Source organism: Centruroides sculpturatus, unplaced genomic scaffold (genome assembly GCF_000671375.1).
Source record: "Centruroides sculpturatus isolate CEXI.00-Female unplaced genomic scaffold, Cexi_2.0 scaffold105, whole genome shotgun sequence".
In the NCBI taxonomy this organism is placed as follows: domain Eukaryota; kingdom Metazoa; phylum Arthropoda; class Arachnida; order Scorpiones; family Buthidae; genus Centruroides; species Centruroides sculpturatus.
Genome location: NW_019384622.1, coordinates 165,904 through 192,149, shown reverse-complemented (window position 1 = coordinate 192,149; position 26,246 = coordinate 165,904). Strand labels below are relative to the sequence as shown.

At 26.2% G+C, this 26,246-nt stretch overlaps 1 protein-coding gene across 2 annotated transcripts in view; it reads right to left on the bottom strand.

Annotated features, from left to right (window-relative positions):
- Window positions 1-1,701: 1,701 nt before the first annotated feature.
- LOC111625498 (isocitrate dehydrogenase [NADP], mitochondrial-like) overlaps window positions 1,702-26,246 on the bottom strand; it is a 30,052-nt gene continuing 5,507 nt past the window's right edge. The window contains exons 3-11 of one of the 2 annotated variants that reach the window (XM_023368646.1): window positions 23,198-23,363; window positions 21,095-21,255; window positions 18,772-18,918; window positions 12,970-13,106; window positions 11,270-11,421; window positions 6,173-6,285; window positions 5,111-5,208; window positions 4,824-4,916; window positions 1,702-1,828 (exon numbers count right to left, since the gene is read on the bottom strand). In XM_023368646.1, the coding sequence (XP_023224414.1) occupies window positions 1,747-1,828; window positions 4,824-4,916; window positions 5,111-5,208; window positions 6,173-6,285; window positions 11,270-11,421; window positions 12,970-13,106; window positions 18,772-18,918; window positions 21,095-21,255; window positions 23,198-23,363 (1,149 nt within the window). In that variant the 3' untranslated portion in view covers window positions 1,702-1,746. Of the gene's footprint in view, window positions 1,829-4,823; window positions 4,917-5,110; window positions 5,209-6,172; window positions 6,286-11,269; window positions 11,422-12,969; window positions 13,107-18,771; window positions 18,919-21,094; window positions 21,256-22,210; window positions 22,411-23,197; window positions 23,364-26,246 lie in introns of those variants that run through there. The other variant, XM_023368645.1, reaches the window with a different exon arrangement.

The window sequence follows — 26,246 nt, the reverse complement described above, 5'->3', positions numbered from 1 at the left end:
TAAATTATTTAAAATTAATGAATTAAAAATTATAATTATTAAAGTTATTAAGTTAAAGTGCTTAACACCTCCCTCTAGTGACAAATTGTTTTCATAGTTTATTTAGAAATATAGCCATTTCTAGCCCAATAGCATTTGACTTTGGTTGGTGTCTAGCATGATAGTTAATCTTTTATATCCATAATTTTTAATCTGAAATGATCACAGCTGTCTCTTTATCCAATTTTTCAGTTATCCAAGCTAGCATCAGTCCACATTACCTTGAATAAGGGATGGTGAACCTTCTTGCATGCACATGCCATATAGCTTAAAGGTAAGTATGCTTACTTACCTTCAAAATGTTTGTGCGTGCCAAAGTTTGATTTCAAATAAAGATATTTAAAGAAATTAAACAAATAGGTTTTAATTAGAATAAATGTAAAAAACTGATTGCTAAAAATAATTATCAGGTGTGAAATTGAAAGAATGATTGAAAAGGACAGATGATGAACTCAAATCATATGATACATTTCATGTCAGATGATTTCTCTATGTGCCACTTTGAACACACATGCCATAGGTTTACCACCCCTGCCTTGGATAATTGGGTTTTGCTAGCAATTGCATACATAACCAAAGAAGCTACAATCAGCCTTAAAACAAAATAAGAATTCAAAAATATTTCTAAAAAACAATTAATCAAGTATTTTAATAATTAAATGTGTATGTATAATTTGTTAATTTCTAATATTTAAAAAAATTTCAATCTATCAACTATGATAGATTCATTACAGCGACGTAGTGTGGGTGTCAGCCGCCCAGGCGGAGGAAAATTTCGCCATACCTTTATTTAGGTATCTCAATTTAAAAGACTAAAATTCAGTTTCATCACAGAATAAGTAATGAAAAATTCCATGCTCATTTCAATTGGTCCGAATCGTAGGTGCGACAAAAATATGAAATGAAATGGTTCAAATTTTTATAAGATATTATTATTATTTGTGAAATTTTGCCGCCCTCCAAAAGTGCCGCCCCCACTACACTACGCCACTGATTCATTATAAAACTATACATAACATTAATATTAATATAATATAATATATTACTAAGTAATGTCAATATATACATTACCACTATGTATTATATTAATAATTATATCTTATGTTTATTTATTTAAACATAATTGTGATGAATGCATTTCAATAGAAAAATACAACTACAATCATGTCTACTAAATATGAATGAATAAATGCAAGATTATTAAAACTATTCTTATCTATTGAGCATATAAAGTTGGATTTAAATAGAATATTACATAATTCTGATTTATCATGAATGAATATTAAAGTGCAATGAAAGTACTTAATCAAAGTAATCATCAAACTTTAAAAACAATTTATGCATTTATAAGAAAAACTTTTAAATATTCTAAATTTAAATATACTTTTAAGAGTTAAAGTAAATTTCATGTAATAAATTAAGTAAATTTTTCATTAGTTTCAAAAATATTTTCTGGATTTTATAACTTTTTATTTTTAACCAATACATGATCAATATTAAAAATGCAATAAAAATGTTTACAAAATATTTTAACCATAGGTAATTTAAATATTAAATAATTCTTTAATATTGTTCTTAAAAAAGTGATTTGGTAAATAATATGTAGAAGTGCTTTGCTAAATCCTGAATTTGTAAGATCACAGTATTGATTATTTTTTTATATTTTTTTTTAGTTCAGCTGCAATTATTTTCCTAAAGAAAATTTCATTATTTCTTCATTTCCTTCTCCAAGTTTTCAGCAATAGCTTCTAGAAAATCCATAGTATATAGATAATCACCATCTTTAACGCTAAAACAAAAAAAAATAAATAAATAAAAATAAGCAATAAATTTTATCCCGAAAATTATAAACACAAATTAATTACAATAAAAAAATTAAAATTATTATAAAATTTTAAAATCAGCCCCAGTACAAAAACCTAAATCTTATTCTATAATAAACTAAGCATTGTACAACTTGTATTTTAACTAAAGATTATTTAGTATTTATTATAATAAAATTTTATCATCATCATAAGAAAAGTTCTATTAATAATACTAAAACTTTTACTAAAAATGATAAAAATCTTTATCATTTTCTTTGCTAGAAAAAGTAGAAATGCAAAATTTGACTTTTTAATATTAAAAATAAATGTAATTTTTACATTTAAGCACCTCTGAAAATGAAATGATTGCTTTAAAAGTTTCATAAAATTTTAAATTATATTTCTAAGTAATTATTTAAACCAGTGTTATCCAACCGAAATTATTTACTGGGCCAAAACCAAAAATAAAAGTACAATGTGGACCGCGCACATTTATTTACAACAAAACATAAAATTATATAGTATTTTGTATGTATTCTAATGTAAAACTTGCTTTTCAATTTTTTCACTTAATTTTTTAATATCAACAGGTATTTTTGATGTTGTACAACATAATTGGTTTTTTAAAATTTTTATCAGTCAATCAATTACGACTTTTACATTTAACAATCTTCAATTTTGAGAAAAAAGATTCACAAAGATAGGTGATTCCCATTGCAGCTGTAATGATCATCGCATTTTTTTAGGTTAGGGAATTTATCATTACAGATATATTTTGTATAAAATTGAACTTTGTTATTGGCCCCAAACATATATTTCAATTCAGAAGATGAATGGAGATCTATGAAATCTATCTGCAAATTTGTTGGAGCTAATTCCACAACAATGTCAAATGGACATAAGAAAATATTAAATATATTCTCATAAATTTTTAAATATGAAAATCTTTCTTGAAATTCTCTTAGTAAATTAGTAATTTCTTGTGCATATTTAGAAAAATGTTTTTTGTCACTATTAAATTTATGTAATTTTGAACAATGAATTGTAGTTTTTGATTTTAACTGACTTTCATAAAGTTTGAGTTTTGCTATGAATGCTTCTATAATTAATCACAGACTTCAATTATCAATTTGTCTGTGATCAATTTATTTTCACCTTGAAACTGTTTATTAAGTTTGTTTAATTTCATTGTGATAGTTGAAAGGAAACATAAATCTAGAAATCACTGACCATCATAAAAATTAGGAACATTCTGATCTTTTTCATTCATAAAAATTTAAATTTCTTCTCTCAATTTCCAAAATTTCTTAAGCATTTTCCATGACTTAATTAGCAGAGACAGCTAAAGAGAATAACTTTATTAAAAATGGCTGCCAGGTCAAAGAAAAGAAAACAAGTAACTAACAATCATCCAATTTTGAAATGACCTACAGAACATAACCTTTACATGAAACACCCCTTGGTGGCTGACTATAATCAAATAACTTGCACAGTAAAACATAATTAAACCCATTAACAATCTAAATAAGGAATGATTTGAAATTTTATATCTATATGCAAATGTAAATGTGTAATTCTAATTAAAATTTTATTAGACTTATTTCCAAAAAATTTAAAGAAAACAAAAACAATAAAATTTCTTATCATTTATTGGAAACACAGAAGACCGTTGTAACTTAAGAATGTGTCTACTGTTTGACATTTATTACACATATATGGTAAATTTAAGGAAAAATAATTTCATTTTACCAAAACACCAATTTAAAAATATTTGTTGTTGTAAACATACTGATTAAATACATACGTACTGTACCTACATATATATTATATGTAATACATTTGAAGATTTGTTAAAAAATATTTAATACTGTTTTAATTTCTGAGTGTACAGTACATGATAATGTGTTATACATCATATTAATGTATTTAACTATATATGTGAAATTTCATTATACTAAAAATCTATACAAGATAATTACTGTTTTAAAAGGGTTGCACAAAAACATTGAGGGGGCCACATGCTGCCTGCAGGCTGGACATCACTGATTTAAACTATACCTATGATTTTTCAAAAGTTTTAATGACGATTTATTTGACAAAATAAAGGTACTCATGCTGCTCTTTGATACTGTTTGACACAACTCAACACCAAGGAACAGCAATTCTCTATTCAAACTTCATAATGTTTTCAGCCTAATTTATATTCTCATATGAATTAGAATTAGTTTGTATTATGTAATTTTATATTTCAAATTTGTTCTAATAAGTTTTGTTATATTCTTTATATACTTCAAAAAAATTGATTAAACGAGTTCAAGCAAAAAGATTATTTATAATTGAAGTATTTATAACATTGATAAAATATATAGTAATTTCATTTTCATAAAAATGAAGGTATCTGATACACCTCAAGTTTATTCTATTTTTTATATAGATCTTGATTTTTGAAATAAATGTTTTCATAAACAAGTGATGGAATTTCTTTTTCTATATTTGTTATCTAACTATAATATAATTAAATATTTCTGTTCATAGATATTGAAAAGTGTAATAATTAACAGTATAGTTTTATAATTAAATAATGTGTAAACTTAGTGACATTACTATTATATTGCAAGTAAATAAGTAATTTTGAATAATATTCTTAATCAGTTTTTCTGCAAAATTTATCAGAGCTGGCACAAATATATTTAGATAAAAGATACAATCTGGCAAAAATGCATTTTTGAACTTTGTAGTTGTTTATAGTTATTTAACAAATCTAGAAATTTATAACATTTAAGAAAAAATTCAAGTAAGTTTTAAATTATGGAAAGAATAGAAAATTATACATTTACTTCTGAAAACTTAATTGATGCCAATGATTCTATTTTCATAAGAAAGAGACTTGTTTTTCATATTAATATTCACACTTATTTAACTAACAATAAATTAAATAATAATTTATTTATTTATTATTTAATTAATGTTTATGCTTACTTTTTAATTCCATGAATACATCCAGCTAAATCTTTTGTCATTTTTCCTGATTCAACTGTATCAACACATGCTTTTTCTAAACTTGTGCAAAATCTAATTATAAAAAATTTATATTAATTTTAAATAATTTTATAATCAAGTTTACCTATAAACATTAATACTTAGTATTACATTAATATAAGGAGAACATAGAAATATAATTTTTCTTTATTGTGGTGTTTTTGTTAGTATCTTTAATATATTAATTTATAAATAATGTCAAAAGTATAAATTAAAGAAATACTAACTTCTTTAAATCATTATTTCCATCTAATTTTGCCCTATGCTCCAAACCTCTTGTCCAAGCAAATATACTTGCAATCGGATTTGTGCTTGTTGGATTACCCTGAAAATTTAAGTTTTATGAACAAAATCTTAATATGCAAGCAATAAATGAAGTTTTTATATTTAATTTATTAAAAACTATATAAATGCTTATATTTAAATCTGATATTTAAGTATAAAACTATTACATAGACGTCTTTTTTTTTTATGGAGCTTGAAAAAAACAAAGTGTAAATAACAAAATGAATTTATTACCAAACGTTAGGTACAAACATGGCTATGTTTTGACTAATCACTGTGAAGATTGAGGAATTTGTCATATCTGTGGACAAGCTTTTCTATCCCCTTGTCATAGAATGTTGCCACCAATGACTTGAGATGGGTTTTAACGTTTTGAAGATCATCATTAGTCTCAAACCTCTGCCCTCCTAGCCACTTTTCCTGTTCAGGAAAGAGGTGGAAGTCGCTTGGCACTAAATTGGGGCTATATGCTGGATATTTAAAAGGTGGTGAAGACTTCCACCTTTCAGACTTCTAACCAGCTTGGAACTTTTTAATGTGTGAAGACTTCCACTTCTTTCCTGAACTGAAAACGTGGCTAGCAGGGCATAGGTTTGAGACTAATGATGATCTTCAAAACAACATTGTTAAGGCCATCTCAATTCACTGGCGACAACATTCTATAACAAGGGGATGGAAAAGCTTGTCCATAGATATGACAAATTCCTCAATCTTCATGGTGATTATGTTGAAAAGTAACCATGTTTGTACCTAACTTTTGGTAATAAATTTATTTTGATATCTACACTTGTCTTTGTTTTATGGACCATCGGAGCTTGAAAAAACTGCCCTCATATAATTATAGATGTAATTAAAACTATTAACAGAAAATCTAATCTATTTTTGAAATATTTATCAGCATACCTTATATGAAACTATTATCAGTATAAATATGAAGCTAACTTCATAAGTTAACAGAACATTTTTTTACCAAGTTTTATTTTTTACTTAAGGTCAATTCTTACTTTTTGATGTTCTCTGAAGTGCCTTGTCACTGTACCATGAGCTGCTTCTGATTCTATTGTTTTGCCATCCGGACAGATTAAAACACTGGTCATTAATCCTAATGAACCATAACCTAAATTAAAAATAAAAGCATAAATATCATTATTAAAATAATTTTTATGAAAGAATATTATTTTAATTAAATATTAATTTTATAGTAAATAAAGATTTATTTATATCTATTCTATATATATATATATACATGGTGAGTCAAAAGTCCCTTTCACCCTTTTTTCCCAAAAGTACTGAAGCTATATTAATTATGTTAATATAGTTACATAGAAAGTCATGCATAGAGAAGTGGATGGAACCTTTCTTGTTGATCTTGAAAATGATTTAAAGGTTGCTTATGTTGTAACTTTTTAGTGACCAGAGATAATATAAAAGTTCCAATAACAAAGTTAAAAAGCACAATTTAATTAATCTAAAACCAAACTGGATTCTTAATCAACATCATGTAAACTGATGTTCAAGGCATTAATCCTTTCAAAAAAGGAACTCGATGAATCATTATGAAATATTTGTTATGAATAGTCTGTAATGGGAACAAGTTGGTAAAGCCCATGAGTAAAGTGAGTGAAGCAACAAGAGGTTAGGCCACCACAGATAATAAATTGAGAAGTAAGTAAGTTTTAAAAAAGATCACTGTTAAAATTAATTATATTTGATATAATCATGAAACAGATTTAAAGAATTTTAATAAATTTCATATTACAATTTTAAATATACAGTTTTGATATAAATCAAATGAAAATGTTTTGATTCATCCTAACATTTTCATTTGATCATTAATATTTCACAGCAGATTGTAAAACTGCTTTGAAATATTAGTGATAATTTAGCAATAGTTATATTAAAGTTAGATATATTAAACATTGAATATATAATAATTGAGGTAAATTTATTGGCTCCTATATTTTTGTTTTTGTTTTTTTTAAATATTAGGTAAGTAAGTAGAATTTAAGTACAGTAGGTAGAATGGTAATGAGATTTTAACCTTTATCCATGCATTATAAAATTTTTATACTAAAAATGTAAATTAATCTATGTTTTGTTTATTACAAATATGAAAATGTTGGAAGTGTTAATATTCTACATTGTGAATCATGCAGATAAGTTTAATGCAATAGTGCCTCTACCAAAGGAGGCAATACAGAAATTAATAAACAGTTGAACCTATCTATCTTGAATCATACGGGAATGAGGAAAAAAAAATTTGAGATAGGCAGGTTTTAAGATATAGAGGTAATACATTTGATTGGCAGTATGGTATTTTATTAATACAATAGCAAGTACAGTACATAACTATATTAGGTATAAATAAAATATTTTTGATATATCTTAACTGAAATACTTTGTCAATAGTTTCTGATGGCTGACTTTCATCAGACAATAAGACACAAACTAAACTCATAGCCAACCAGAGAAAAGCAGTGATAATTGAACCTACATACTGTATTGTAAGAGATGTTTCTCAACTACAATTTATGCTTTGAAAGTGTAGTTGCTGAACTTTGACTGTAATAAACACTTCAGTTCATAATTTGAGATGGAGGTTTTAGGAGAAAATTATTTGAGATAAACAAGGAAAATATATTGAATTTAGGCTGAAAATGCAGGGGAAAAAATAAATTTTGAGATAAACATGTTTGAGATAGACAGATTCAACAATAAAACTACATTAAAAATATACTCTAAATGTTTCCATAATGTAAATAATCTATATATATATATAATGAATGTATGTCTGTGTGTCTGTCTGTCCTTCATGCATTACCACACCGTTTATCTGATTGCCGTGAAACTTTGGGAAGTTGTTTAATACACTCCCGTGAAGGTTTCTGGCATAGTACATTTATCCTACGATAGATGGCGCGCATGTATACGAGCATTTTACTGTGTGTTTGATCGATTTCAAATTGTGAAGACCATTTCCCCCTCCAAAAAATATCTCTATATATGCATTTGTGAACTGTTATTTACGATATTTGTAATCATTTTTGTTTAATCACTTTATTTCAACTATTTTTTGCTAATTATGTATTCGCTCAAACTTTGTTAAAACCTTAACTGTATCCCGAACAACAACTGAAGTTGTAGGAGGAAATTCGCCTATTTTATCGATCTAGGGATCCCCTTTTCCAAATTTTAATATCAACTCAAAATAATTTAAAAAGACAAATTACAATAAAACGGTTTATTATCCAACTATCAGAAATTTCACAACATGCCAAGGAAGAGAGGAAAGAGCAATTAAATAATTAAAATTGTAAAGGATTAAAAAATATATATAAAAATGGGGAATATCGCACTTCTGACAATCACTGCAAGTGTGTGGGCAAAATTTGGAGAATCTGTGCTTCTCACATGGACAACTGTATGTTTCCAGCTCACACGTCTGAAAACCTTCTGATTTATTCGTGTACACACCAGACGGAAAAACAAAAAATATTGTGTATCCACAAGCACTCCAATAAATAAATAGAATTGAAACAACACTTTGAAATGTTTTCCCGATGAAAATGAATAATAATAAGTTTCAATAAAAATGATAAAATGTAAATTGAATTTTATCATAACGAGTTTGCTTGAATTTCCTTTCTTCTGAGATCGCAGCAATGCATGACGGGTAAGCTAGTATACTACAAAAACTATTATGAAAAGAATTTTGTCTACTTAGAAAAAACAAATTCTTGAACATTATTTGCTATCATCTGAGAACAGAACTGTAGTGGTTTCATATAGCTATACCCATTATAGAATAGATTTATAATTTTAGATTTAATTATATATAATTTTATCTGATTATAACTCTTCACTAATAATGGATATTGGAAAATGTTTTCATACATGAGAAATTTTGTTAAACAGTAAAAGAAATGAATATTTGCCATAATCATGTAATATCATTTTTTTTGCTATATCTGAATTTACAGAAAATATTAACAGTGAAATTATTTGGAACTCCATATCTAAAGGTGTAATCTTGGTACTTTCCAGAAATTAAAATATGGTATTAGTATGAAGTAATAAATATTTCAGGAGAAATATATCTATTGGTATGATCCTTAAAGTTTGCAAATCACTATCATTATTGCAAAACATAGGCTGATGACTGACTAGCAATGTTGTGTTTTTCGACAAAAAAAAATGTTATCTACAACACATCTGATAACAATTTGAATTATTAAGAATTATTATATTTCAAATTATTCATTGTTATATCTATATAATGAAGATTATGAAACACTACAATTTTCTAAATCAGTACATACATGTATACACAATTTATAGTATAAAAAAGAAAGAAATAGTAAATTCATCTGATTAACATTATGAAATGAAACAGTATAAAACTGTAAATCATTTTAAATATATATTCATAAATATTTATCAGAAATTGCAACTTTATAAAAATACACAAAATTTTTATATATTGGGTTGTTCTAAAAGTTTGTAGCAATTTTTGATAGCCGACAGTTGAGACACTGACTGATGTGAAAATGATTAGAATTGTACAAACCAATGAATATTATGAAAAATGACTTTGAGATGCATCCGTTACAAAAAAAAAAAAAACAGTTAAGATTATTCAAATATCGTTTAATTTGTCTCACTGCAAAAATGGATGCAAATGTGCATTATTGACACTTGTTTCTTTTTTTTTTTTTTATCATAAAGGCAAAAATGTTGTACAAACAGCAAAAAAAATGTGCGATGTTTATGCTGGGAGTGCTGTAATAGAATCAACTGTTCGAAAGTGGTTTGCAAAATTTAAAGCAGGTAATTTCAGCCTTGAAGATGTTCCCTGTTCAGGAAGACCTCCCATTATTGAAGAGGACCAGATCAAAGCATTAGAGGATGAAAACCCTCATTACACAACTCAAGAGATTGCAGACATAGTGAAGTCATCAAACAGTACTGTATTTCAACATCTAAAGAAGCTTGGATACGTGAATTGTTACATTATTTGGATACCTCACGACTTAATGGAAAAGAACTTACTGGATCGCATCTCCATTTTTGATTCTCTTTAAAGATGAAATGAAAATGACCCTTTTCTGAAGCATTTAGTGACAGGTGATGAAAAGTGGATCATTTATAAGAATATCAGCCAAAAACGATCATGGAGTAAGAAAAATGAACCATCATTAAAAACTCCAATGGCCGGTCTTCATCCAAAGGAGGTCACCATCTGGTGGGATTGAAAGGAATCCTGTACTATGAGCCGCTTCCACAAAATCAAACAATTGATTCTGATAAGTATTGTTCCCAATTTGATAAACTGAACATGGCAATTAAAGAAAAACGTCCGGAAATAGCCAATAAAAAAGGCATTGTGTTTCACCAAGATAATGCCAGACTGCACACATCTTTATGAACACGCCAAAAATTATTGAAACTAGGCTGGGATGTTTTACCCCATCCCCATACTGACCTTGCCCTGTCAGACTACAATTTGTTCTGTTCTCTGCAAAATTCCCTTCATAATAAAAACTTTAATACTTTAGAAGCTTGCAAAAAACCACATGGATCAGCTTTTCATGGGAAAAACTGGAAAGTTCTATGAAGAGGGTATCATGAAGCTCCCTCATAGATGGCAGCACATCATTAAGAACAATGGCACATACATAATGGAATAAAAGTATATTTTTAGTTTTAAAACAGTTTTTTTTATTTTTCTTAAAAATCGCTATGAACTTTCCAAACAAATCAATAAAAGTAATGCCTGATTAACAATTTTACTTATGCCCAAAAATATTCACTAAAAATTTAAAATTTGTTGTATTGTTTTCTTTGTAATGCTAATAAAAGTACTTTATCCTAATTATTTCTCCTCAATCATTAGCTGTAGTAAAAATGTAAAAAAAAATTATTTCGATAGTAATATCATTTATTTCAGTATATGAAATGAAAATTTATCATTTATTTTGGAATGTCACTAGAAAATTTTAATTGTGTAAGTTATTAAAAAACTTTTAAATAAGTTTTGCATATAAAAATTAAATTTTAGATTTATGTAATTTATTATGAATGGTCTACAAGTATAATTTTACCTTGAGCTACAACATCAGATTGAACATCACCATCATAGTTTTTACATGCCCATACAAATCCTCCTGATGATTTCAAAGCTTGCGCAACCATATCATCAATTAACCTATGTTCATACCAAATGCCCGCATCTTCATATTTTTTCCTGTAACTCCTGCAAAATAATAATTATATTTCAAATATAAATAAAATAAAATAATATAAATATAAATAAAAAATAGAATTGATAAAAACCAAGTATATATATACAATTTTAGCCAAAAAGACTAAATTAATATACAGTATAATAAATGCACTGATTAAAATTTTAACATTTGACTGAAATAACTAAACTGAACTAAGCAAATTATAACATAATGTTAATTGAAGAAACTGAATTCATTCTAAATACAATGAAAAACCTGTTTTTTAAAAGTAGTTCTACAATGATGTTCCTTGGAAGTTAATGCAAACAGTTTAAAAAATTTTGTTATATAATTATAAAACTAAAGTTCTTTTTAAAGTAGTTCTGCAAAATTAAATAAACTTAGTATAATATAAATTATTTGATAATTACTGATATATTAAGTAGGAAAATTTTAATTTCAATTAAATTTTAGTAACAACTATATTAAACAACCTAAAGCCCAATAATATATAGATACATAGCCAAACAATAACCTTAAATACTCAGGCTATAAATCTGCTATTTTTAAGAATTAATACTAAGCAATTTGCTACTAGAAGTAAACATTAGGTGCCATCTCTTATGTAAATTAGTAATTTTAATTTAAATAATTTTATTAAATAATTTAGAATCATCTGAAAGAAAATAACTGGCCCGGAGAGGGGCTTGAACCCGCAACCTCCACTTGCCAGTTGCATCACCCAGTTTCTTCCAGATGATTCTAAATTATTTAAATTAAAATTACTAATTTACATAAGAGATGGCACCTAATGTTTACTTCTAGTAGCAAATTACTTAGTATTAATTCTTAAAAATAGCAGATTTATAGCCCGAGTATTTAAGGTGATCATTTGGTTATGTATTTAATAACAACATTAAAACATGCATAAATAATAATGCAGCTGATTATTCTGATTTACAGTAGAAACTTTGTTATCTGAAATGGTTTGGACAAGAAATAAAAATAAATATATGAAAACAGAACCTGTAGCATTGTATATACCAGAGCATATATTATGAGTTCATAGAGACAAAATTCTCCATGTAACTAGAAATTACTACATCATATGTCAATTATAGCCCCATGAAACTAAGTAACACACATAACATTGCATTAGATTCTGAGTAAATTAATTTATCTTCAAATGCAGTAACTGCATTACAATATTTACAGTTCACGAAACTTTAAATTCACAGTGCTTGATGTACAGTACCCAGAACACAAAAGCAAACAAGTTTCTTGATTATCCAAATTTAATTTATCTGAAAAACCTCCGGTCCTATCAAGTTCAGATATCAAGTTTCCACTGTATTTTCATAACTATTTCAGTTATATTAGTTAAAATCCATAAGCTTATGTTTTATTTTTATCATATAAACACTAAGATAGCTACTTTATAATAAGTTTAATATTTCAATTTCATGCAATACTATAATCTAAACACAACTTAAATATTTACAAGATCAAAAGATAAACTGTCTATTAATCATTGCATAAATATCTAAAATTTAAATTAATTTAACATATTCTCTTACTTTTCATATATATCTTGGAATATATCTTTAAATCGCCCATCATATCTCTTAAGTATTGTATTTTTGGTACTCATGTAGAGAGGCCATTTCTTCATTAATGCATATTCAAAACAACTAAGAGCAAATCCTTTAATTGACTGAAATATTGTGTAATTTATAAATATAATTAGTGTATAATTAAAAACAAAAAATCTTTTATAATAAAGTGGCATTCATATTATTGGCAACAATGACAAAAATTACTTTTTTTTGTGATTCATCTTTATCTACCATCATTCATATTTGTCATTATCTTTACATTTTTGTAATAATTGTTTGTCATATGAATGTTAATCAAGATTCATCATTTGGTCACTGTTTCTGTGATATTAATTAGCTAAAATAAATTTCTCACAATTGCTATAAAAAAAATCACATGCAAGAATCAATGGCATGTACAGTACAATATGTTTAAGAAATATAATCAACATGTGGATTAAAAATAAAAATAATAATTTTAAAAATTATTAATGTTTTCACAAACATTCAGAGAGAAATTTTAATATATTAAAAACAGCTGATGTCTTACTTGTTTTTTGAGACAAATATGAAAAATTACCTCACATCTCTCTTCCAATATTAATCAAATAGATTTATTTCTGACGTTTTAATATTTATCTTAATAAATTTAATTCTAGATGCTACAAAATTTTTCATTTAACATTTAACTCAGGTCCATTTTATAGTACATTTTGTGCATTTAAGATCTAATGTCATTATTGCTAATATACCATATTTACTTGCATATAAGACAAGGTTTTTATTCATTTTTTACTGCTTCAAAAACCTATGTTGTCCTATATGCATGAGCAAAAAATTCTTTGAGTTTTTGCAATAATTTTTGTAAACTGCGTATTTGCATTTTTTACTGGGTGCACAACTTCTGATGTTTAAAAACAAAAGTATTTTATCTGGGTTGTTTGAATCGTTCTTGTGTTTTTTCAGGAGTAAAGATGAATAGCAATAAGAAAAGCAAAGCTTTTGAATTGAATTCCAAATTGAAATTCCAAAATCACAAGGGAACCTGATATAAGTTTTAATCCATTCCCAAAAAAACAGATGATTATTAGGAAATCAGAATTTGGAGAAACTTATAAGTGTAATCGATGGAGAGTGATTTGACTGTTGAGAATTGGCAAAAAAGGTTCCCAATTATCCAGCTTTACATGTTGTCAATTTTACAAGATTTTTCCTTAAAGTTTAAAATGCTAGTAATTTTTGTTGGAAAATGTGTGCATTTACGTGCATTTGATATTTTATTTGTGATTATAACAAAATAAAATTAGAATTGTATTAATAAATCTAATTTTTTTTTATTTTGATCTTTAAAGTCACACCTCATCCTACATGCAAAATTGTCTTATATGTAAGTAAATACAGTAAATGTAGACTTAATTTATAAAATAATGAAGTATTCAAAATTCNAATTTGGCATTAGAGTTAGGCGTTAGGTGCCATCTCTTGATAAATTTAATAATTATAATTTTAATTAAATAATTTAGAACTACTGAAAGAAAAGAATTGACCCGGAGAAGGACTCAAACCCACAACTCCTACTTACTGTGCAGATGCATTGTCAATTACACTACCCAGACCAAACGCCTAATTCTATTGCCAAATTGTCTCATAATTTATTAATATTATAACCATTTCTAGCCTGATAATATTCGGCTTTGGTTGATGCGACCTTTAAAAAAATACAAAAAACCAGATACTGTTGATAGCATTATGCATTTCACATCTGAATTACCCAATTATATCAAGAAAAGCATTTTTTACATGTACATTGATAAAATCACTCAACGAGCCACCAATGTAATTGATAAATCAACTGAAATACAAGAGGTTATAAAAATATATTTAATGAATGGCTATAGCAAGTGCATAATCAACAACTGGATAATCAATAGGGAAGATAATAAACACAAACAAAGCAGTGGTGTGCCTGTTATTTTTAATATCCGATTGATGTTCACGCAATCGTTTTTGTGTTGAGCAGATGGTGGAGCCAATGTAAACTAAATCTCTATGGAATCTAAAAATAACAGGACCACAACCACCACCTTGTCAGCCTACGTTACCGACCCTGAAATTCGGGCGGACTTCCAAAACACCAAAGTAATCAGACAGGCGTTTCACATTGATCACATCCGTCACCTGGAGGCCTGGGAGATTTATAAAGCCAACATTGGGGCACTTGCACCAACTTTAAAGACGGAGAGACGATCGCGCAGGCGTGGAGATACTTATTCGAAGAATTTGAACTGGGACAAGTGGAGGGGTGAAACGCATTATTTACATCTCGGGCGTCATCATTCCAACGGTCAAGAGGAGACACCCTTTAATCACCACCTGAAGAAGACCTCAGTGGAGGTCGAAAACGTTAGTGAAGTTTGTTACGGACACAACACTGTTATAAAAAGGTTTAGTGGATTGTTGTTAGTGAGAAAAATAAACTGCTGGTGTAAAAAAAGTTTGAAAGTGGTTCATTATTAAGATTTCTAAAAAAAATGTTATTTTATAAAAATTTTGTAATACTATTCTATTTGATATTAAAATTTAATATTTGAAATATTATGATAAATTAAAATAAATATACATGCAAAATTGTCTTATATGTAAGTAAATACAGTAAATGTAGACTTAATTTATAAAATAATGAAGTATTCAAAATTCTATCACAAAAAAATTACTTTATTAAAAAGGATTAAATTTCATTATTGAATTTAATAAATATAGAAACAGTGTTAGATTAATTAATAAGTAAAAACTATGAAGTCTCCTTGATGGGTTATCAAATAATTTTTCTAATGGAGCCATCTCTCTGTAATAATTTAAATCACAATTGTAGTTCAGCTATAACTAAATACTCAAATAAAAATTATAATTTTGATGAACTGCTGAATATGATTAATTTTTCAATTTTGCACATCATGCAAAATTTCTTGTTCATCTTGATGAAATTGTAACATGTTTTACATAAAGTTTGTTATTTAGTATTATATTAAAATTAAGATTTGAGATCAAAGTAGGTCTGAAAGTGATAAAATATCAGGAAATACAGGAAAATTTCAAAAATATAAAATAACACAGGAGAACAAACATAAAAGTCCTATAATGGATTTGAGGAAATCTTCCAAAACAAACATAGAACAGATTAAATTTATAAACAATATGTTGGCTTTTCTTTACTACTAGACTTATTACACCATCATTCAGCAAAAGACCAGCCTTAGAAAATCACATTTTATTTCCAAACAAAAAATTAAAAGCAATCGTTGACAAACTGGAAAAACAAAACTTAATTAACCAAACTGAAAAACATTTTATTTTAAAAGCAGAAAACAAAATACTGAAGTTTTCATACAGAGTCAAAACAAAGATCCTGTTTCGTATAGATCTCTGGTCGATATAAAAGGCTATATCTTTTACAACCTAGAGCTTATCTTAAAGGAAAATTAAACACCATAGAAAAATCACCTTACAGCATACAGAGTACTGATTGCTTCATACAAAAATTGAAAACTGTAGCATTCAAACCTAGTTTTAGACTAGCCTCCTTGGACATATGCAACATGTCTATAAAACAAAACCGAATTTTAGAAACACTGAAAAGCCTTATATGTCACTAATGGATTATAGACATGGTAATTATGGTATTAGAAAATAATTCCTTTATAAGCGATGAAAGTTCTATAGACAGAATAATGGTATCCTGATGGGTTCTGTAATAGGTCCCATTGTAGCTGAACTAAGTACAAAGAGATTGCCAACATTAAAGGTATTATAGAACTGCAATGCTACATTGATGATTGCTTTGTGGTATATGATAACAATATTATACAGGCTAATCAAATTCTGGAACATGTAAACAAAATAGACACAGATATTAAATTTAATTTAGAACCCAAAAATAACTGCCAGTTACCATCCTTAAATATTCTAGTCACTAGACATAACGACAAGACAACCTTTAAAAAACAATCATCACCACTAGACCTGATATATTATAAAGCTACACACCAACCAATGCTGAATATTATCAAGCTAGAAACAGCTATAATATTAATAAATATAATTTTAATTAAATAATTTAGAACTGCTGGAAGAAAAGAATCAGCCCAGAGTGGGACTCGAACCTGCAACTCCTGCTTACTGTGCAGATGCATTGCCAATTACGCTACCCGAACCTCAATCCAATCTCCTCTTCCAGTATAGCAAATCCCAGCAAGGCATATATATATAAACAAACATCATCACTAAACCCGATATATTATAAAGCTACACACCAACCAATGCCGAATACTATCGGGCTAGAAATGGCTTTAATATTAATAAATTATGAAACAATTTGGCAATAGAGTTAGGCGTTAGGTGCCATCTCTTGATAAATTTAATAATTATAATTTTAATTAAATAATTTAGAACTACTGAAAGAAAAGAATTGACCCGGAGAAGGACTCAAACCCACAACTCCTACTTACTGTGCAGATGCATTGTCAATTACACTACCCAGACCAAACGCCTAATTCTATTGCCAAATTGTCTCATAATTTATTAATATTATAACCATTTCTAGCCTGATAATATTCGGCTTTGGTTGATGCGACCTTTAAAAAAATACAAAAAACCAGATACTGTTGATAGCATTATGCATTTCACATCTGAATTACCCAATTATATCAAGAAAAGCATTTTTTACATGTACATTGATAAAATCACTCAACGAGCCACCAATGTAATTGATAAATCAACTGAAATACAAGAGGTTATAAAAATATATTTAATGAATGGCTATAGCAAGTGCATAATCAACAACTGGATAATCAATAGGGAAGATAATAAACACAAACAAAGCAGTGGTGTGCCTGTTATTTTTAATATCCGATTGATGTTCACGCAATCGTTTTTGTGTTGAGCAGATGGTGGAGCCAATGTAAACTAAATCTCTATGGAATCTAAAAATAACAGGACCACAACCACCACCTTGTCAGCCTACGTTACCGACCCTGAAATTCGGGCGGACTTCCAAAACACCAAAGTAATCAGACAGGCGTTTCACATTGATCACATCCGTCACCTGGAGGCCTGGGAGATTTATAAAGCCAACATTGGGGCACTTGCACCAACTTTAAAGACGGAGAGACGATCGCGCAGGCGTGGAGATACTTATTCGAAGAATTTGAACTGGGACAAGTGGAGGGGTGAAACGCATTATTTACATCTCGGGCGTCATCATTCCAACGGTCAAGAGGAGACACCCTTTAATCACCACCTGAAGAAGACCTCAGTGGAGGTCGAAAACGTTAGTGAAGTTTGTTACGGACACAACACTGTTATAAAAAGGTTTAGTGGATTGTTGTTAGTGAGAAAAATAAACTGCTGGTGTAAAAAAAGTTTGAAAGTGGTTCATTATTAAGATTTCTAAAAAAAATGTTATTTTATAAAAATTTTGTAATACTATTCTATTTGATATTAAAATTTAATATTTGAAATATTATGATAAATTAAAATAAATATGAATAATAAATGAGGTTGATTTAAAAATATTTCTGATAATAAAAAATATGGACTTCTGTACCTGATTATTTGTTATGAATAAATAAATCAAGCCATTCAAAATGAAAAATGAATATAATATATAAACACAATTTTAATATTAAATAAAATTTTTTGATACTAAATGAAAGAAAAGAAGGCAAATATCATTTAAATAAAATATTTGAATAAATTTTACTGCTTTATTAATTAATTAATACTAACCTCATCTGTGTTATACATTGCCATTGATACTCCTCCTGTCTTTGTGAAGTTAAATACTTCTAATGATTCTTTAGGTCCACCATCATTTGGTGTAAAAATTAATTCTACTTTTCCTAGTTTAGTTATAACAGTATCAGTTGCTTTATACTGTAAATTTAAAAACAATTAATTAAACTAAATTTATAAATTCAAACATTATAACATATTAAAACATTAAAAATTTTGTTGTCTTTTATTAAAAGCAGATTAATACTATATTCTAGATTTGCATATATTTTATTATATCTAATATTACAGAATTACTCAATTAATATAAATTATATCTAGAATATAATTTTTAATAATTACATTAATAGAAAAATTGGAGGCTGGTTGCTCCAAAACTGCTAGCACATTTCTTTCAGATTTCAGTAATATGAAGGAATTCTTTATGTTTGTGCATGTTAAATGTATTCAACTAGGAAAAGAGGATATTATTAATCTAATACAAATTTTTTATTCATTTCTGGATTGGAACCTAACTCTAGTTTTTTAACAAAGATCTTGGGCAAAACATGGAGGACCTCTGTTGAGTCAATCAAGTATTGAAAAAGTGGGATGATCTTTCTTATTATCTACTACTAAACTAGTAACTGATTTCAACTCATAGATGGATAAAGATTCATAGAAGTTGTCTCACAGATGGATAAAGATCTAAGTCCACAAAAATTGTGAGATAAATCAAATGAATTAAGTTCCATACTATTAAAAAATTCAGATCAAATATCAAATACCTCAATAACAGATTTATAGAATAGTTGTCAGATTTAATTAATACATCTAATAAGAGACAAGTTATAGTAATAATGTTGTCATAACATAAAGTTAATAAACAGCAAAATCTAAAGTTATTCAATAAAAATTCAAATAACCAAAATCATCTTAATTATAAAAATGTTAAAAAAAATCCCTATAATTTACTTAAAGCTAAGAAAAAACAATACTTTATAAATTTGATTTTCTGTATGTTCAATAATTTTGATTAAAGATAGAGAGAATAATAAATTCTTTTGGTCAACAATTTGCAAATTTCATTTCAATATTAATTCCAGCAGTAATCTTCCAGAAAAAATTTTGATATACAGTTAAATTTTCATAGTTGTATTTTTCCTAGAATTTCATTCGTTCAATTAAATTTCAGGTTAGTCAATAATATCTGGATTCAAACTTTACAATACAAGAATTAGACAACTCAATAACATGCATATTTATTTATCACTGATTAATGATCACATTCTGACTGAATTTCTCAAACTATTACTGCCATTCAGCAACAATTAAGTTAATTAATCTATTCAAGTCAATATATAATGCTCTATCTTATTCAAGTTCATGAGATTCTGTTTGGCTTTATATGATATTTAAAAACAGAGACAATCATCTCCCAAAAATTATTGATCAATAGATCTCCTTTCAACTATAAGAAAATGTTTGACGACAATTTCAACTAAAAAATTTCAACAAAAAACTAAAGAAATGGGTTGAGAATCTAAATTTCAATACGCATATGTAAGAAATAGAGAAACAAAACTGACTATTTTTCTGTTGTTGTTATTAATTCAACTTCATTTAATAAAAAAGCATAAGAAGCATGAGCATTGGTTTTCATATATATTGAAAAAGCTTTTGATACATGTACCACTTTTAATTGAATCTTACCAATCTTGGTATCTAAAAATTATGAACACACTTTTATCTCAACCAAATATAAAGAAATCTATAGGAATCATTGTAAAAGATTAATTGCTCAACTGCAAATGAACAAAAATTCATTATTTATGAGAAACCATACTTTTTTTACACAAATTGCTATTGGTGAAATTCTAGTGATTTCTTGATAATACATATATTAAAGGCTTGTAAGAAACTTATAGAAATATGAGAATCATAAAATATCACACACAATTCAGGAAAGCCCAATGTATGATTTTAGAGAAAACCTAAATACACTATCAAAGATGGAACTATATAATTTATATAACTATGTTATTAAAATTATTAAAAGAAAATTGTAATTAAGAAATTACCAACTAAATTTTATGATTTGTTAGAATATAACTAATAAAAAATATGTTGAAATTAACAGACTAATGTTTGTATGAAAAATTATTTACTGTTATATTTGTACTTGCCCTGCTCCTGGGCAACAGGGTACTTTCTTTTTGCTAATAAAGTTTTATTATTATTATTATTATTATTAAAAATTAATAAAGTTTTAAAGTAATTATGTTATATTAACAAAAAATTGTTCATTATGGATTTGTAAAATTTAAAATTTTTTTACCTGATCTCCATGAGCATGTCTGCCTATAACAATTGGTTTTGTCCATCCAGGAACTAATCGAGGTATTGATTTACAAATTATTGGTTCTCTAAAAACAGTGCCACCAAGAATGTTTCTTATGGAACCATTTGGACTTGGCCACATCTTCTTTAATTTAAATTCTAAAATTGATTGTATGAATAAATATTGAAAAGTTTTAAAATAATAAAATTAAATAGTAAACAAGAGCAAATGTAATTAACAAAAATTGAACTTTTTATTACTCATTTTGATAAAAAGATTTTTTATAAAAAGAAATTGTAATTAAATATTGAAAATTTTCAATATTTTATTAGTTTATTTCCATAAAAATTCATCAAAATAAATATTAAAATGTTTAAGTTGTCTATTAAATGCAAATTGAGATTATTTTAACATATTTGTAATAAAAAAAAATACTTATTTCATATCATACTAGAAAAATTTATTATAAAACAATGTAACTGTTACAAAATTATTAACAAAGATTTTTAAATTGAATAAAAAGAATGATTCCACTATATTAAAAATGGAAAATCTTCTAACATTTTATCCATCAACTAAATAAACTAGTATAAAATAACTTAATTGATTAAAAATTTTTTTAAAATAATCTAAAATAAAAAATAATTTTATTTCTATATAACAATTATAAACATGTTTCTGAAAATGATACAAATTTTGTAAAAACAAAATAGGTAATTGGAGAATAGCAGCTGAACCTCATATTATAATTTTATTTTAACAATGTACAGCGCTACAATGAGTTGCTGCCTTTTGCTGATTGGTTTGTGTTTGGAAATAATCATATTATATATGAATTAATGAAATACCGTGTTAATTTGAATCAGCCTATATTTTTAGCATTTTTTAGGCTTCGAGCAGACCGCGTTATATTGAATCAGCATTAATCAAGGCAGTGTTAAGCGGAGTCTTACTGTATTATAAAAAAAATTGCAAAATATCATTTCAGTTTAATAATTAAAAATAGTTCAATAAAAATATTTTTCAATTTGGTATCGATAATACTTTTCATGTCTTCTTAATTTGCAAATATTTAATAATTAAAATAGTTGTATATAAAAATAATTAATTTACCTTCCACTCTGGCTTCATCTGGGGTAATTGTGGCACATTTAATTCCAACATTATGCTTTAAGATAGCATAAGCAGCATCAAACGTCACTTGATCATTGGTTTGATCACGATAAGGTAAACCAAGATCAAAATAAAGGCATTCTAATTTCAAATAAGGAAAAATTAACTGGAAAAAACAAAAAGTCAATATTGAGATATTTAAAAAAAACTNTTCCATAAAAATTCATCAAAATAAATATTAAAATGTTTAAGTTGTCTATTAAATGCAAATTGAGATTATTTTAACATATTTGTAATAAAAAAAAATACTTATTTCATATCATACTAGAAAAATTTATTATAAAACAATGTAACTGTTACAAAATTATTAACAAAGATTTTTAAATTGAATAAAAAGAATGATTCCACTATATTAAAAATGGAAAATCTTCTAACATTTTATCCATCAACTAAATAAACTAGTATAAAATAACTTAATTGATTAAAAATTTTTTTAAAATAATCTAAAATAAAAAATAATTTTATTTCTATATAACAATTATAAACATGTTTCTGAAAATGATACAAATTTTGTAAAAACAAAATAGGTAATTGGAGAATAGCAGCTGAACCTCATATTATAATTTTATTTTAACAATGTACAGCGCTACAATGAGTTGCTGCCTTTTGCTGATTGGTTTGTGTTTGGAAATAATCATATTATATATGAATTAATGAAATACCGTGTTAATTTGAATCAGCCTATATTTTTAGCATTTTTTAGGCTTCGAGCAGACCGCGTTATATTGAATCAGCATTAATCAAGGCAGTGTTAAGCGGAGTCTTACTGTATTATAAAAAAAATTGCAAAATATCATTTCAGTTTAATAATTAAAAATAGTTCAATAAAAATATTTTTCAATTTGGTATCGATAATACTTTTCATGTCTTCTTAATTTGCAAATATTTAATAATTAAAATAGTTGTATATAAAAATAATTAATTTACCTTCCACTCTGGCTTCATCTGGGGTAATTGTGGCACATTTAATTCCAACATTATGCTTTAAGATAGCATAAGCAGCATCAAACGTCACTTGATCATTGGTTTGATCACGATAAGGTAAACCAAGATCAAAATAAAGGCATTCTAATTTCAAATAAGGAAAAATTAACTGGAAAAAACAAAAAGTCAATATTGAGATATTTAAAAAAAACTTTTTTATTTAGATATTAATTAGCAAAATTTTTCTGAATTTCAAAATATTAAAAACTTAATAAAAATCTTAATAAACTTTCATAAAATGATTAAAAAAAGTCTAGAAAGTCAAAGTTAAGACTTTGACTTTCTAGACTTTTATAAACATAAAACAATTTAAAGTTCATTTCTCATTTAATAGTCTATATTTATAAAGTCCTTGGCTATAATCAACTTGGCAAAGATGAATATTTAAAATGTCATGCATGTGCTATTTAAAAAGCTATATTTTATATCATAAATATAGTAACCATTCGTTACTATATTTATAAAAACAAATCCGGAAATATTTGTATAAGGAACTGAGTAGTTGATGTATAAATCCTAATAAATGAGTGGATGACCCAGTGCAAAAATTTTAGTGCTTCAGTATAATTACTAGGGTTTACAATTTAAGTATTGTTTATTAAATTTAGAAATTTTAAAAATTGTGAAAAATTACTTTAAAATATTGATATAAATTAAGAAAATAAATAACCAGAATTAAAAAATATATACTACTATAGTTATTACTTTTTCATAAATCAATTTCCATTGCATTTTTAGAAAAAAAATATAAATAAATTAAAATTTTAAATGTTAAATTAGTATCTTTTATTAGTTACAATATATTTTTGATAGTCTGAATTACCAATAATTGAAACTGAAATCTCCACAGGAATTACAATACGTATTAATGTATTGTAATTCTGTATAGTAATATAATTCTAATATTAATGTACAGGTAACTACAGATGAAATGCTGCCATACAAAACTACTCTTATTTTGATTGAGAAGCAAACAAATCAGATGAAAGAATAATTTATTTTGTTTTAAAAATGACATTGTTTTCATACTACATAGTAAATTATTTTTATTTTACACATAAAATGCAAACATTTATTTTATTTTCAACAAATTTAAAATTATTCTTTATATTTTGATTAATTTGAATTCTGAATTTTTTATTTTGATTCTGATTAATTTTAATTTTGATATTTTTGAAATTGAAAACTTACTTTAGTTTAATTGAAATATCAGCTTAAATAAAAGTCATCAAATTATTTTATCACTCAAGGTTAATTCATTACAAATCTATCATGTCAAGACACCTAGTTTCCATTCTTTCTTTCTCTTATTTAACTATATTTACTCTTTTTTTACACATTAAGCTCAGTTCTAGTGCTAAAATCTGGTCTAAATTATATGGAACTGACAAGAAGACTTCCCAAATAACTTGAAATCATTAACTGTCATTTGCTATCTGTTCTGATTTTAATGAAAAGTTGCTCAAATTCGATATGAACATTTGAAAGATGTTCATATCAAATTTGAGCAACATCAGGAACTATAAGAAAGAAATTCAGAAATTAATTGTAACTGCCAAGGAACAGGTCATTCAAACAAGTGCAATCAAAGTGAAAATTATAAAATCACCCACAGATGCAAAGTGCAGATTATGCAAAGAATCTGAAAAAACTATGGATCATAGTTCTGCTCTTGTGCAAAGATAGCATAAACTGATGTTAAAAGAAAGGACTTCTTAAATATATATATATAACACATTTGCATTCTCCTTAATAGCATAAAATATATCTAATTTAATTAAAATAAATTAATTTTAAGTTTCATAATATTCTAAAAAAGCTTGAGTGTAACAAGCAAAAGTACTTATTAAATGTTTTATTTTGAATTTTTGTATTGTCAGTTATGAAACTAATTTATGAAACATATATCTGCAACAAGTCTCAATACCAATATACTTACTTATAAATTAATTTTACTTTACATAGTAATAAAATATTTGTATATAATTTGTTATTAAAGTAGTAGCTGTTACTCAGACCCCCATATTAATAAGTGGTGACAGCTCATGACTGTCAATTTATCTGTATTTGTTATTATTTTTATGAAATGTAAATGTGTTAAGTTTATGGCTAAAAATTAATCTAACATCTGCCAATTTTAAATTTTTATTTTAGAAAAACTGAATATATTTAGGATGATTATACTATCACTTGTCAGTGTAATTTCTAAGCATTATGATTTTAAAATTAATCTTATTTTATGATTAATTTTTACAATCTCTGTTTATGTATATTTGTTAATTATAAAAAAAAATATAAATCTATATTCTTATCAAAATCCTTAAATACTTTAAATGAACAATTAACATTTTAATGGTTTAAATATATTAAGTTTTGAGGGGAAAAAAATTTTTTAGTAGTTTATTGTTCATTAATTTTATTTAAAATTTTTTTAATAGTGATATGCTTTAAATGGAACATATTGTTTATGTATATTTATAAGTAGAGGAACATTTACTAAATAGCTTTTTCAAAGAATTAAATATAACATTTTATTGCTGATATGAAGATTTAATAATAATTAAATTTTTTATTATTATTGAGTCATAAATGAATAAAAAAGATGAGTTTAGAAGACCTATTTCTAGATTATCTTCATTTTCCGTGTTTATTAATAAATCTGTCAATCAAATTGTTAAATTTGTATATTTAATTATCAGATAATTATTACTGTAAATACATAAAGAACATGTGTTTCTAAATCATGTAGTACATTTATAATTTCAGGACTTATCATACAGGAATGTACTTAACTCAGATTGACAAATCAAATCTTTGTGATAGTCATTCTGCAAGATGTATTTTGGGTCTAGATTCCTCTACAGTTGCAGACTGCACAAAAGGCAGACATTGGTATAAACCAATGTCTGCCTTTTGTGCAGTCTGCAAAAAAGACAGACATTGGTATAAACCAATGTCTGTCTTTTGTGAAATTTTATGTTAAAAATTATGT